The sequence below is a fragment of the Oculina patagonica genome, chromosome 8 (assembly GCF_052425735.1).
Source record: "Oculina patagonica isolate OP01 chromosome 8, crgOcupat, whole genome shotgun sequence".
NCBI lineage: Eukaryota > Metazoa > Cnidaria > Anthozoa > Scleractinia > Oculinidae > Oculina > Oculina patagonica.
Window position 1 is genome coordinate 30996269 of NC_135765.1, and position 12500 is coordinate 31008768.

Genomic DNA, 12500 nt, shown 5'->3' on the forward strand with positions numbered 1-12500 from the left:
CATCGCAATCAGATGAAATTTCAGAAGAAGAAAGAGAGGGAGAGCAAGCAACTTTTCTAAATTTTGGTGGCAACATTGGGCATCAGAGAATAGGACTTTAAAAAGATCACCCACCCCTCTCTCCCCTTTTTAGAGCTCGGAACCTATCTCTATTAAAATGGAGAAACACTTTCATTTAAGGTAATTTAATACATTTTCAACATTGAATATTGTTTTACATCCATCTCGTGAACTACTTTGACTCTGAAATACTTCAAATACTTTGTTCTTTCAACTTACTTACTTATTTACTTACTTATGCTAATGAATGTTCCACCAATAGGAGTGCGAGATTAAGCTAGATTACAGTTTGCGAATCCTAATGTGGAACCTCTTTTAAATGAAATTGTCTGTACTTAGTCTTATAAGTTCGAAACTGTAAATTACTGAAAGGAATTTTAAGGCACTAATTTGTGCGAAAGATGGCTGAAATCAGTGATTAAAATTTATTTTCCTTAATAAAAATTTATCGTAGAATTGTCACGCCACAGAGGAAATTAAAGGTTGAACTTGACCGAGTTGAGGACTGTGTTCATAGGTTTCCGATTTAAAATTTACCCTCCGTGCCGCTCGGATTACAATTATTACCAGCCTCACAAGCTGCGAAATCAACGACAAGGAAACAAACACTGCAAACACGAGAGGAACGGCGCAGAGTAAGACAGCTTCTGTCAAAAGAAAGCCTTGTACATAATGCGCTTGAACATCACTAGCTTCAGTCCCCTCTGAGTAATAGGACGTCAATCCAACGTTCAGTGTTGCTATGACGACCAGGGTTGTCAAGGAAACGGTTTCAGCGAGGTTTTCGCGGAACTGGGCAAATGGCTTCTGGTACACGTGATGCAAAAGGAAAAACAGGCATAGGATTGTCAGGCAAACCGTGCGCAGAAACGCATGCGTAAGAAGCGAGCCAACCACGATCAGTATAAATCGGCGCCCAATAAGAATGCATTCCCAGTGAATCCTTCCAGATAATCGGTCACCCTCTGGTTTGCAAAATGGAGCGGTTAGGACTTCAAGAACTGGGTGTCCTGTGGTGAACGAAAAATAAGTGTCCTTGTCGTTTTCATGATAAAAAATTCTGCACGGAGATTTCGTTTCTTGACAGTGACGTATTACTTTCACGAAATAAGCAATGAAGAGGAGGAGAAGGTATGGTAGGGGAAAAAAGCACACCAGTATAAAAATCTTTGCTGAAATCTGCCCTCGATACAACTGAAATGAAGCAAAATATAGCGCGAATATAAACGGGATCAAGTACAGAGCTATTCCCATAATAGCCACTGTATGCCACCAATGATTGCACGTGATTTCGGCGTCATAATACCAGCGAGACACGTGCTGTATTTCTACACACTTCAGCAGCTTCATGGCTGTTCCAGTCGCCGCTGAGTATCCTAGCAACAAGATTTCCAGGGTCGCTGCAAGGTAAAGACCACTTGGGGGAAGCACTGGTGTACGCTTGCGCAGTTTGTTTAGACCGCTGTGCAAGAGGTAAACAGCTGGGATCGACAAACCAGTGGCCGTAACAGCTGCAAGTTGGAACAGTGTTTTTGAAAGCGGTGTGATTCCTGGAAAGGGGCAGATCCTCCAATCATTATTGACAGAAATCTTAAAGTCAAGAAGGCTTATCACTGGTAATGCGATGTTATCTTTTAACACCTCGCTCACGCCAAAGTACGAAGCGGTCAAAACTCCAGCAACTTGATAAAAGTAAAAAAGGATTTTTAAGAATCCAGATTTTGATGAAGTGCTGTCTGTTTTGGCTTCACTGTCCAGGCTGTTGTAGTCGTCGTGATCTTTCCTTCTGTGCCTCGGAAGAAACCATGTAAGATTTGCCATCAATATTTCAAACACTGGCGGCTTTCGAATGAGAAACAGAGCAAACGATATTATGAAGATGAAAATTATGATCAAATACCACCAATGGGTGCAGTCTTTGACTGGAAGACAGTTCGTTGTAAACAGCGTCTCACTGAAATTCTGCTTACATCTTCCGCAAAGAATCCCTGTCCGGTTTCCTTGACAACCAGAATGCTGGTAGCTACTGTTGTGGTAAGCGCATGTTTGATTTACAGCCGGACAGCAGTAACCTTGGGGACAGAGCTTAAAGTGCACATTATTGCCAATAGGATATCCCCAGAAGTTGTGCCTTGCTGAAAGAGAAGAGGTGCAGTTTCCACCCGTCGGGCAAGACAGGCATTTAGGGTTCTCCCCAATAGTGAATCCTATACTACTGCCTCTGTCGATACTGTAAGTTCCTATGGGACACGACTCGGTGACTAATGAAAACGACGTGATTTGAGTTTTAGAGTTCGGCCCTTCTTCCAAGTGTGAGAAATTATGCAGAAGAAGCTTAGAGCTGACCGGGGATTTGATTTGTACCGAATCGTTCATGACTACCTTGTGTACACCTTTAACAAGGATGAGAAACTTTCCATCTCTACTTAGTGGATCCAACACAAACGAACTCTCACGGATTGACATGCTTCCTGCACTTGCCACTGTTAAGAATCCATTGTATGGTTTCTCATTCGAGGCACGGTAGACTTGTGATTTCTCAAACTGATAGAAGTTGGTTTTGTAAATTGTCAATTCACCGTTTGTCCGCATCTGCACGTGCATGTGCGAGCCATCTGTACCACCGAAGTTGTTTGTAAAATTACTATTTTGAATGTCAACTTTTTCGGCATCAAGTATTGTTAGCGTGCTTTCAGAAACTCCGGAATTCCCACGAAACTTCGTATTGTTTATGGTGACCACGACCGCGGGGCACTTGACGGACGGCAAAATCAAAATAGAAATCTTCACGACTCCTGATTTGCAAAAATTGTTCAGAAATGTATTTGCTTGGAAAAGCAAGAAACTTTGATTCGTATATATGGAAACCCGAAAGAAAGAGCTCTTTATTTTGCAGTTGTTGTTTGTAAATGAGACATTCTTGAATTGATACTTCGATGTGTTACTAACTCTGCTGATGGCGGTTTCAGTGTAAAGATATAACTGAAAGTTAACGTTGTCACTTATTATGGAATTCTCCACAAGGATGTTTTTAGAATACTTTCCAAAGTATATTCCACCGCCTGAGTTACTTTGTATTTTGCAGCAGCTTATTATCAAGTTGCTTGAATATAAGTAAATGTCATAATAACTGCTCCCTTTGTTTTCAAAGAATGTCGAGTTTTGTACTATTATCCTTTGCTGAAATGTTGATAACTTGCCAGAAACTACAAGTTCAAGGGTACCGATCCATGAATCGCCCGTATTTCGGATGAACTCACAGTTCGAAACTACAGCATCCCTATAAAGGATGCCCATCTTAGCGTAAATTGCTCCGGCAGTGTTTATTCCTTTTGCTTTATTGCCTTTGAAAGTGCTGTTTGTTAATGATAGGCTCTGAGCGTGTGACATGCACATAGTCAACGCACCACCTCCTCCTGGGCACGCTGACCAGTCGTCACTGGCTATTAAAAAATCGCGAATGCTGTGGTTTGCCTCCTTGGACTCTGATTGGAGGATATTACCTCTGAAATGCGAATTGCAAATATCTATGGTGGCATTAAGTTGCGGCGAACTTTCATTAATTCCTACAGCTATAGCACCGCCCGAGATCCAGGCTTTGTTTTGTTCGAACTGGCACCTCTCTATATCCAATATAAGCAAAAACATATCCTGGAAAGAACACGCACCGCCATTTTCAGCTTTGTTGGATGTAAAGTTTGACCGCGACAAAGAGACGAAAGCCTTCTGCGCGAATCCGCTGACAGAAACAGCTCCTCCGTTCCCCCTCTGTCTAATGTTGTTCTCAAAAAACGTTCCTTTCACGATTTTCAGTTCAAGCACGTTGCCATGGTGAAGATTGACAGCTCTACCGGCGTTTTTCGTAAAGTTCGTTGATTTGAACTCGATGTTCGCCTTTGAAGAATTTCGAATGTCAAGAATACTTTCTCCAGCTTCGTTGTTCTCAAACGTTACTTGATTCATCTCTAGGGTTAAGTTTCCTTTTACGCCAGCGACAATTTCAAAACATGCAAGACCAGAACAATTATTTTGTGAGACAATTATGTTTGTAAAATTAACAGTGAATCTAGCAATCTCTTGTACTTGTAAAGTTTGTGCTGACATTGTCAATAAAGTGTCGGTTTCATTGTGAAGCCTATTGTAAGCAAACGAGGAATTAAAAATGATTAAATTCACAGAATTGCCGGAAATCTTAAGAACACTGGCGCTGTTGTTTTGGAAGCTGCAGCCATCCAGATCAATGTTTCCTTTAGAATGTCGAACGAAGTTCAGGAATACTGCGCCACTGGATCCGTTCACAAAACTACAGTCGGTAATCTTTAAAGAACATTCATCAAGATGTAGAGCAGTGCTAACAAATGTAATTCCTTTCAAAGAAACTCCATCAGAAGGGTTTACGCTAGAGTCACACGAAAATCGAAAGCTATTGTTCTTGCAAGCAATGAACGCACGAGTGTTATTACTGCGCATGACCACACTAGCTGTCTTCAATTCCTTCTCTCCAGTGGAGTTAGACTCACAAGGATAAGGGTCACGTGACGTGCCTGCTCCGTCAATGTTGATGACGTCACCGTCATGCGCACGTGAGGTAACTTGGTGGATGGTTTTGCACGGGGGAGACGATTGAAGACCGCAGTCAAGGGCTGAGCTGCCATGAAGTCTTGAGACAAACCACTGCTTGGCAGAGACGTTTCCTAGTTTAAATACAAAAATAAAAGCAAAAACTCTCAAGTTTCCGATATTGTAACACTTCGTTGATTATCAGGTTGAAGTTGATAAAAAGTAAATTATGGCTGTACCGGATTTGGAAAAGCTGACGTTTCGGGTGTTAGCCCATCCGTCGGGGCAACAAAATAAAGAAAGTTAAAGGGACATTTTCACGGTACTGCGCATGTACAAGTTATGACGCAAGCAAAATCACTTCTATTGTTTACAGACCAATCGGAAGCGATATGTCAATATGCAAATCCTGCGCGTATTTTGTCCGTGTCATGGAATTTTCGTGAAAGCTGATCGATTGACTCGTCTGACTCGTTCAAATCAACTCTCTTCACAATTTCAAAGCTCATGCTGAACATGTCGCCAGCATCTGGCAAATCATTCAACTGCCAGTGTTATGGTGTGTGCTCAAGGAAAGACAACTGGAAAGATGAAAGCAAATCGAATGATTTTCCTTGCAATCACGCGGCGAGCTACACGACAAGATACCTCCGCATTGCTTTGTTTATATGTCTGGAATGATTGATAAAAAGCGTATAACGAGAAAGTTCAGTTTTCCTTATACTTTAAAGCTTGTACATTCAACGCTTCTGTTATGATAGAATTCTTTCACTCGCATGAAGTTGCTGTGAAGATAAATCGGATAATTCGACTGAAACGTACGTACGATGCAGGAATACAATCGCGCAAACGTCGATGTGGACATGAGATTTCTTAGCTTATGCCGCGATCTAAAATAGCTGTAACTCCTTGTAGATATTTTCTAAATGGTATCAACAATCTACCGCTGTATTTTGTTTTGCAAGAGAACCTTGTGATCTTTATGCAGTGAGCAAACAATCTGTGTGATCGCTCGTTTGTATCTTATCGCGTCCACGGTCACATCACACCTATAAATTTTATTCAAACGCATCAAAACAATGTTCATACGAACCCGCACATTCTACAACTAGTAATAGTTCTCACTATAAAGCTGCCCCCGCCTTTTTATAATTTGTTTTTTGTCGCCTTTAATTATTAATGCCGATGGACTGCACAATTAGGCTTCTTTTTTACTGTGTCATGCGGAATTTCTTGTTGTGTGACACCGTTGCGTCCTAAAAATATTCACAAGTTCAAGTCGAATTATATTACCTAGCGCGCGGAAATAACACCTAGCGGAAATAACACATAACACATTATTCGTGATGACAACACACAAGCTTATTCCCGGGCTTATAACATTCAAAATAAACTTACAATAATTTCCAGGCCAAAAAGCCTAAAAAATTCCACGAGTAACAAAATATGGCACATTCAAAGATTCGAGAAAACAACCCACTCTTTGGATCAAATAATCTGACAGTTTGTTAGCGATACGAATTACGTTGTACCTTGTACTACATGACAAAGTTCACGCGTTTGTTTATTACTCGTTGTAACTTGTAAGATGTATACGATACAACAAACCTCCGAAAGCAAACCTTACAAATGTAACGCTTGGATCATAGGTAGCCGGCACGTAGCCAAGAACACGAAACCAATTGCTCGAAATCTTTCGACGTATTACTAACATTTGCTTCAAATATCACTTAACACAACCAAAGCAGAGAAACCGCTCGAACAAATCTGTGAACACGCGTAGGCCAAAACCGGAAAACAAAACGCTGCTAGCAGATGGCGAAGCTCGAAACGCGACCTCGTGGTTGCAAGTACCCGACACCACCGTGCGCGCTTGCTAAAATATTACCCGTCACGACCGTGCGCGCCTAGTTTTGTCAAATCGAGAACGCTTCGCCCATTACAAACACATTTCTTACTTTTTCAACAAATATTCTTTGTCCTTGTATGTATACACGCGGGGAGTCCTAGGGTGCCTCCTCGGGTTTTGGCCTCTGGGCCAAAACCCTGCGGGGGCAATTATGAATTTCTAAATGATAAATCCTTCTGTAAGCCACACAAGACCGCTCAGCACCACACCAGATTGATCTGTTTATCTTTTCTATCGCCAAGTACTCTTGAGAACGTCCCGTCGCCGGTCGATCGTGATGTCGCTTACAAGACTCCGTATGTTAAATGGCTTTTTCGTTGCCCAAATGCCTCAATCAGTCGACAAAACATCACTCTCGGGTACTTGAGAAATAGCTGACTTCAGTTTGTCTAAGCGGAACGACAGATGACAATGTTTAACGACGGATTCATTTGGATTTAACAAACGATCGCTACTTTGAATTTAGTGTTGACCCGTATGACTTATTCTGGAAGCTGTCACCTCACGCATGCGCATTACTGTGAAACCCTCGCTTTAAATTAAAAATTCAAGAAAAACAATCGTTTTTGACGGTCTTAATGGGGGTACCTCGATAAACACTTAATTTTTTGGCTCTGTAACATGAAACAGTGAAATTTTAGGCATTTTAACCACTAACAGTAAAAAATTCACTGTAACAGAAAATGTATCGAGAAAGAAACAAAAACAGCTCCAAAAAAGGTAAATATAATTTTGTTAAGTATATCAAGACGTTTTCGGCCATTTTCCGACGATCCCCGATCATTTTGGAAGATTTCCGAAGACTACCGAAGATGTCCGGAGAATACCGAAGAGACTTAAAGTGCCACTAGGACCAAATTTCACAATTTTTTTTCGGACATTTTTTGCCACAGAGTAACTCACCGGGGTCTATAGAGAACCTTGATCCAGAAAGAAAAAATTAAAAAGCCTTCCTTCATAAAAATTTCGAGCTCCGAAAACTGCAAATTTTCGGCCCTCATTGCTCGAATCTGGTTCCAAGTGAGCCCGCATATTTCACAGCGGCAGGTCTCACTATGACGTCAAAGACTCAACACGTGACCTTCCCTGTGTTGTTTTTGTAAAGATTTTACTCGAAAAGTGTGGCGATTATTCGATGAAATTATCCGTCCTCCAAGCCTTTAGGAGGAAGCTATTCTCCATCAAACCAAATAGAAACATTCAATAGTACAACGACAACGAAGATCAGGTATTGCGAAGGATCTAGAAGCCGTGGAGTATGCTTGAGAAGAAGCTAAAGGCAGCCACGTGAACTCGTGTGCTTTTGAGTCTGTATTCTCAGGAGCAACTTCAGAATACCCGTCACTTCGGTCGCCTTGTCGACACGCTAATTTTAGAAATTGGTACGTAGTGCGTTAATTGGTTTTTTGTCGTTTTCTTCTTTTATTTTTTTCAAAGCGTTCATTTTGAAAGCAAAGCTTGCTTATATGAAATGCAGGGTTACAAATTTCGGCCATGCAGAAATATCTCAAGTGCCTGATTCGCAATGTTGTACGTCAGGGGGAACATAAGCTTTATCATTCATGAAATTTAAACCTTAAACTCTCTGTTCACTATCTTTGTATTTCTCAAGGTTTTGAATCGATTTTAAGTGAGTATTTTGCTTAGTGATCACTCCAAAATAATTTCCCCATTTCTTGTTCACAGTCCACTTTCTTGAGTACTTCCTTGATCATCACGATCAGGTTCCCAGACAACAGTACGGAAGTTTTAAGCAATTATTTGTTATGGATTGTTGAACAATAAAAATAGATGACTGAACACAATGGAATGCCACGTCTCAGACAATAAAATTTACATAAATAAAATGACTGTTGTTATTATATGACAAGGGACATAATATTATCATAGTCAAGTTATGGCTAGTTTTTTTGTTAACAACATTTTAATCACACATACATTTTGCACCATCATGATGCATAGTTGTTTTTTTTCCAATCTTTTTTCTTTTCAAGGAACACAAGGCATTGTCATAGGTGGGTGGTGCTTGTTGGAGTGTTACAGGGATATAATTTCAGGCAAAAATGTCACTGGCAAAATTTAATGTACACAACTTGTCTTAGCCTGCGAATGCAGCTGCCTCTCATTCGCTCTTCTGTGAGGGACTCGAATGAGAGGCGGCTGTATTCACAGGCTAAACTTGTCTCTGCCTAAGGTTGTTTGATCTGATTGCCATTTGAGGTACCTTAAGGTATTTTAACACACTGAAAGCAGGCTGTGGTGAAGTTTAGGACTAAAATCGAAATGTAGCCACTCCCCTCCCTTGGGCATTATTTACCCAATTACCCCAAGGCTGAAGGGTCGGCAATTTGACATCAGTGGTTGTTATTACAGCAGGGAAATTGAAACCATATGGGAGGGGTGGGGGAGATTTAAGCTAATTGCTTTGATTTTGTTTATGATTCCTAACCGTTCACAGTTATGTAAGTGGCTATTGGCTGAGATTAGGAAGGAAGCGGTCTTTTGACTTTTAAGCTGATCAACCGTGTTCTTTTGTGACATTGTGGCTGCAAAAGAAGGGCCTGCAAAAGCTGTGTTTTGCATTTAAAAGTGAATAGTTTGTTTCAGGTTTATCTAATTTGCCAATAAATCATACACAGAAAAGAAAGAAACTTCTGCTTGACTGGTCAATTTTGCCCATTTACTACCAGTAGGTTTTCGGGGAAAAGGGAATTTGATCACAGAATGAGACTGTTATGTGGGGCATTTGAACAATATCCTTCGCCTGGGAATAATAACTTGAACAACCACAACTTCAAATGCTCGTGGGTTGCAGGGAAGGGGGTGCGGATTTCTGAAATTTATATTTGATCAGTACATTTTACATGGCTAGGGCTTGTTAAGATACAACATACATGGTGATTGGCTAATAGACAGGGTGGCAATATCAATACCTGGCTAGAGAAAAACAGATATTTCTGTGCTCCCCCTGGGGCACAAAAGGTTGATGATCAAATAAACTTCTTATTAATGTTAGCTCTCAACTGAAGCCCATACTGGGAGATCATTGCCCTTGCTCATTTCAAAGGACCAAGTAAATACTAAAGTTTGTTAAAACACATGTCTGGATAAAAATATGTCACTATTTAGTCAAGGACAACTGGCTTTGACTAATGAAATACCGTTATGGAATTGTGAATATGATATCAGTGTTCAGCTTCAAGCCAAGGTTTTGTAGATCATTTAGAACAACAAAACCCAGAGGCTTCTTTTAAAGGAAGTATTTGTCCATAATAGGGTAAAGTCCATGTCAAGCCTAGTGGCCCACCATGCTGGAACTTATCCTGGTTTCTGTACCATGAAGTGACTAGGAGCATTTCTACCCCCCCCCCCCTTGGATGAGATGTTAGTCCATCACGGGCTTACTCCCCCCCCAGCATTAGTTCGCTGGTACTGGCCATGGGTGGAGAGAGATACTATGAGAGTAAAGCGTCTTGCCCAAGAACACAACACAATGACCCCGGCCAGGATCGAACCTGGGCCCTTCGATCCAGAGTCCAGCATACCAACCATTAGGCCACCAATTTGTCCATAATATTTGTTCTTTGTAATTAAAATAAATCTTTACAAGGCTAAAAATGGCTGAAGTTTTAGCCATTTCTAACCTTGTAAATATTATTGCAATCTGTATTTGCTTTTGATAATCTGAAAATACTATCCAAAGAAGCATTGCAGGTAAATATTTATTTTTATTGACATTACCTTACACTTTATTGTTAAATTCCAATTTGACATGGAAAGAAGACCCACATGAAAACCAGCAAGAACTGATGTGGCTTCCTCTTTAAAATTTTACTGTAATTTATTATTTATTCATTATATTGTACTATATGTGTGCGAGATAACTGTGATATCAACCTCAACCTTTGGACTGATTGTATTTATCATTGCATGGGATAAAAGATAACAACCAATTTATCATGTAGACATAAATGTAACAGCTTGTCACAGAAAACCACAAAAATGAGGCAGCAAAAGTGAACATTGGTTGCTCTTATTAAATTCCTCAAAGCAAGATCTCAGGATATTGTTTTTCTCAGTGGCAATAAAAGATAGCACAATGAATTTTTGAATTTTACCATGCTACATTGTATGCTTTCAATAATGATGCTCTCGAATGGTATACTTGTAATTTCTCAAATGGTATGTACTTGTAATATTGTTGAACAACCTAAATATATTGAAATATACAACCATGCACAGTATCCTGGGCCTCATTGTACCAATAACGCCTGACAGATTAAGAAAACAAGTAAAGCACACATTTGATGACCTGTACAGAAACAAAAAAAAAAACAGAATTTTGAAAGCAAGATTGGCTAAATATGAGTACATGTATCGACAATAAAATTATAAGCAGCAAGGCACTGTAATTTAACGCTGCAGCCGGTCAAGGATTTCAAATTACTAAATGACCGGCAGTCCGATATTTTTGTCATTACCTAAAACCGATGGCTTTAACCAATTGTACAACGTTATTTCGAGAGTTTAAGCGCCCAGAGACCTACGATAAAGTTGACGCGCAGCGCTGGGCCAGAAAGCAAGCAAGTACGCGGCCGTGACTGCCGGTCAAGGATTTCAAATCACTAAATGACCGGCAGTCCGATATTTTTGTCAAATCACCTAAAACCGATGGCTTTAACCAATTGTAACAGCGTTATTTCGTTTAAGAGTTTTTAAGCGCTTCCAGAGACCTTTTCCGATCTAAAGTTGACGCGCTAGTTTTCGCTGGGCTCAGAATAGCAAGCAAGTAATCTGCATGCGCACGCTTGCCGTGACTGCCGGTCAAGGGTTTCAAATCACTAAATGACCGGCAGTCCGATATTTTTGTCAATTTCCCTATAATCGATGTTTTAAACCAATTGTAACACCGTTATTTCCATTAAGAAGTTCTTAGTGCTTCCAGAGACCTTTTCCGATCTAAAGTTGACGCGCTAGTTTTCGCTGGGCTCAGAATAGCAAGGAAGTAAAGTGACACTTCAATTCTGCACGCTTGTTTGTCTCACAACAAAATCAATGAAATCACTGCACTTCGCCCCAATTTGCGTCACTTCATTTAGGAATTACTCTGTTTCTTTTCTCATTCAGTACGACATTTTATTACAACATATTCAAAATATCCGGGAATCCAAAACATGTCTCAAGTTGCAGACAGACGACCAGGCTTATTCAAACCAATAACACTGCAAAAGCCTCCATATTATTCTGGTGTTCTAAGTTAGCTATCTGCCAAGTCATAAAAATCACTCTTCAAACTAACCTGCAGCTTGGGATCCATTTTCTGAGCTGAAATACGATTATACATTATGAATATTAACTACTAATTCTCATATGAAGCTCGCTAGTTGTAAAAACTGTGAAATTTATGTCTATGCTAAACTTTCTGCTTATCAAATTAAGATTTACTTTACCTACAGAAAAACGGCTTCTCTTTTTCATCTTGACCACAGCTCCGGACTGAATAACAATCACCTACAAGCACAATATTATCTCCCGAATAATAAGCTCCTGAAACAGCAGACTGAACCAAAGCGAAAAGAAATTTACCGCCAGAAACCGCAAAAGGTCAATCTGGTATGACGTAATTTGTAGTTAATATGTAACGTCTTGTCACGGACAACAGTCACGGTGCCAACAAGAACAGTCACGGTACCAAGAACGCTACCAGAACGCCAAAGGATCGACAAAGAAATCAGAAGAGATAATGTAAAAAGTCTAAAAATCCTCGTTTTTGATTGTGATTTCAGGAAACTTCGACGAAACATTTCGTACAAATTCTGTGTAAATAATTTCAGTTTATTAACCGCCAGCTACCCCATGTTGAACGTTGTAGCACCAACCTCTCCACTGATTGACTTTCTTCGATGGACGAAGAAAAAACAGAGACGCCTCATTTTAAATGGCCTTGGCCACATAATTTATTTATAGCTAC

General features: G+C 40.2%; 1 protein-coding gene across 1 annotated transcript; it reads right to left on the bottom strand.

Annotated features, from left to right (window-relative positions):
* Window positions 1-219: 219 nt before the first annotated feature.
* Window positions 220-12114, bottom strand: LOC144662371 (uncharacterized). Its single transcript, XM_078523163.1, has 3 exons — window positions 11980-12114; window positions 11829-11854; window positions 220-4754 (listed from the first exon to the last, which is right to left on the bottom strand). Exon 3 carries the CDS (start codon window positions 4528-4530, stop codon window positions 520-522), a length of 4011 nt encoding a protein of 1336 aa, XP_078379289.1. The 5' UTR covers window positions 4531-4754; window positions 11829-11854; window positions 11980-12114; the 3' UTR covers window positions 220-519.
* Window positions 12115-12500: the final 386 nt, after the last annotated feature.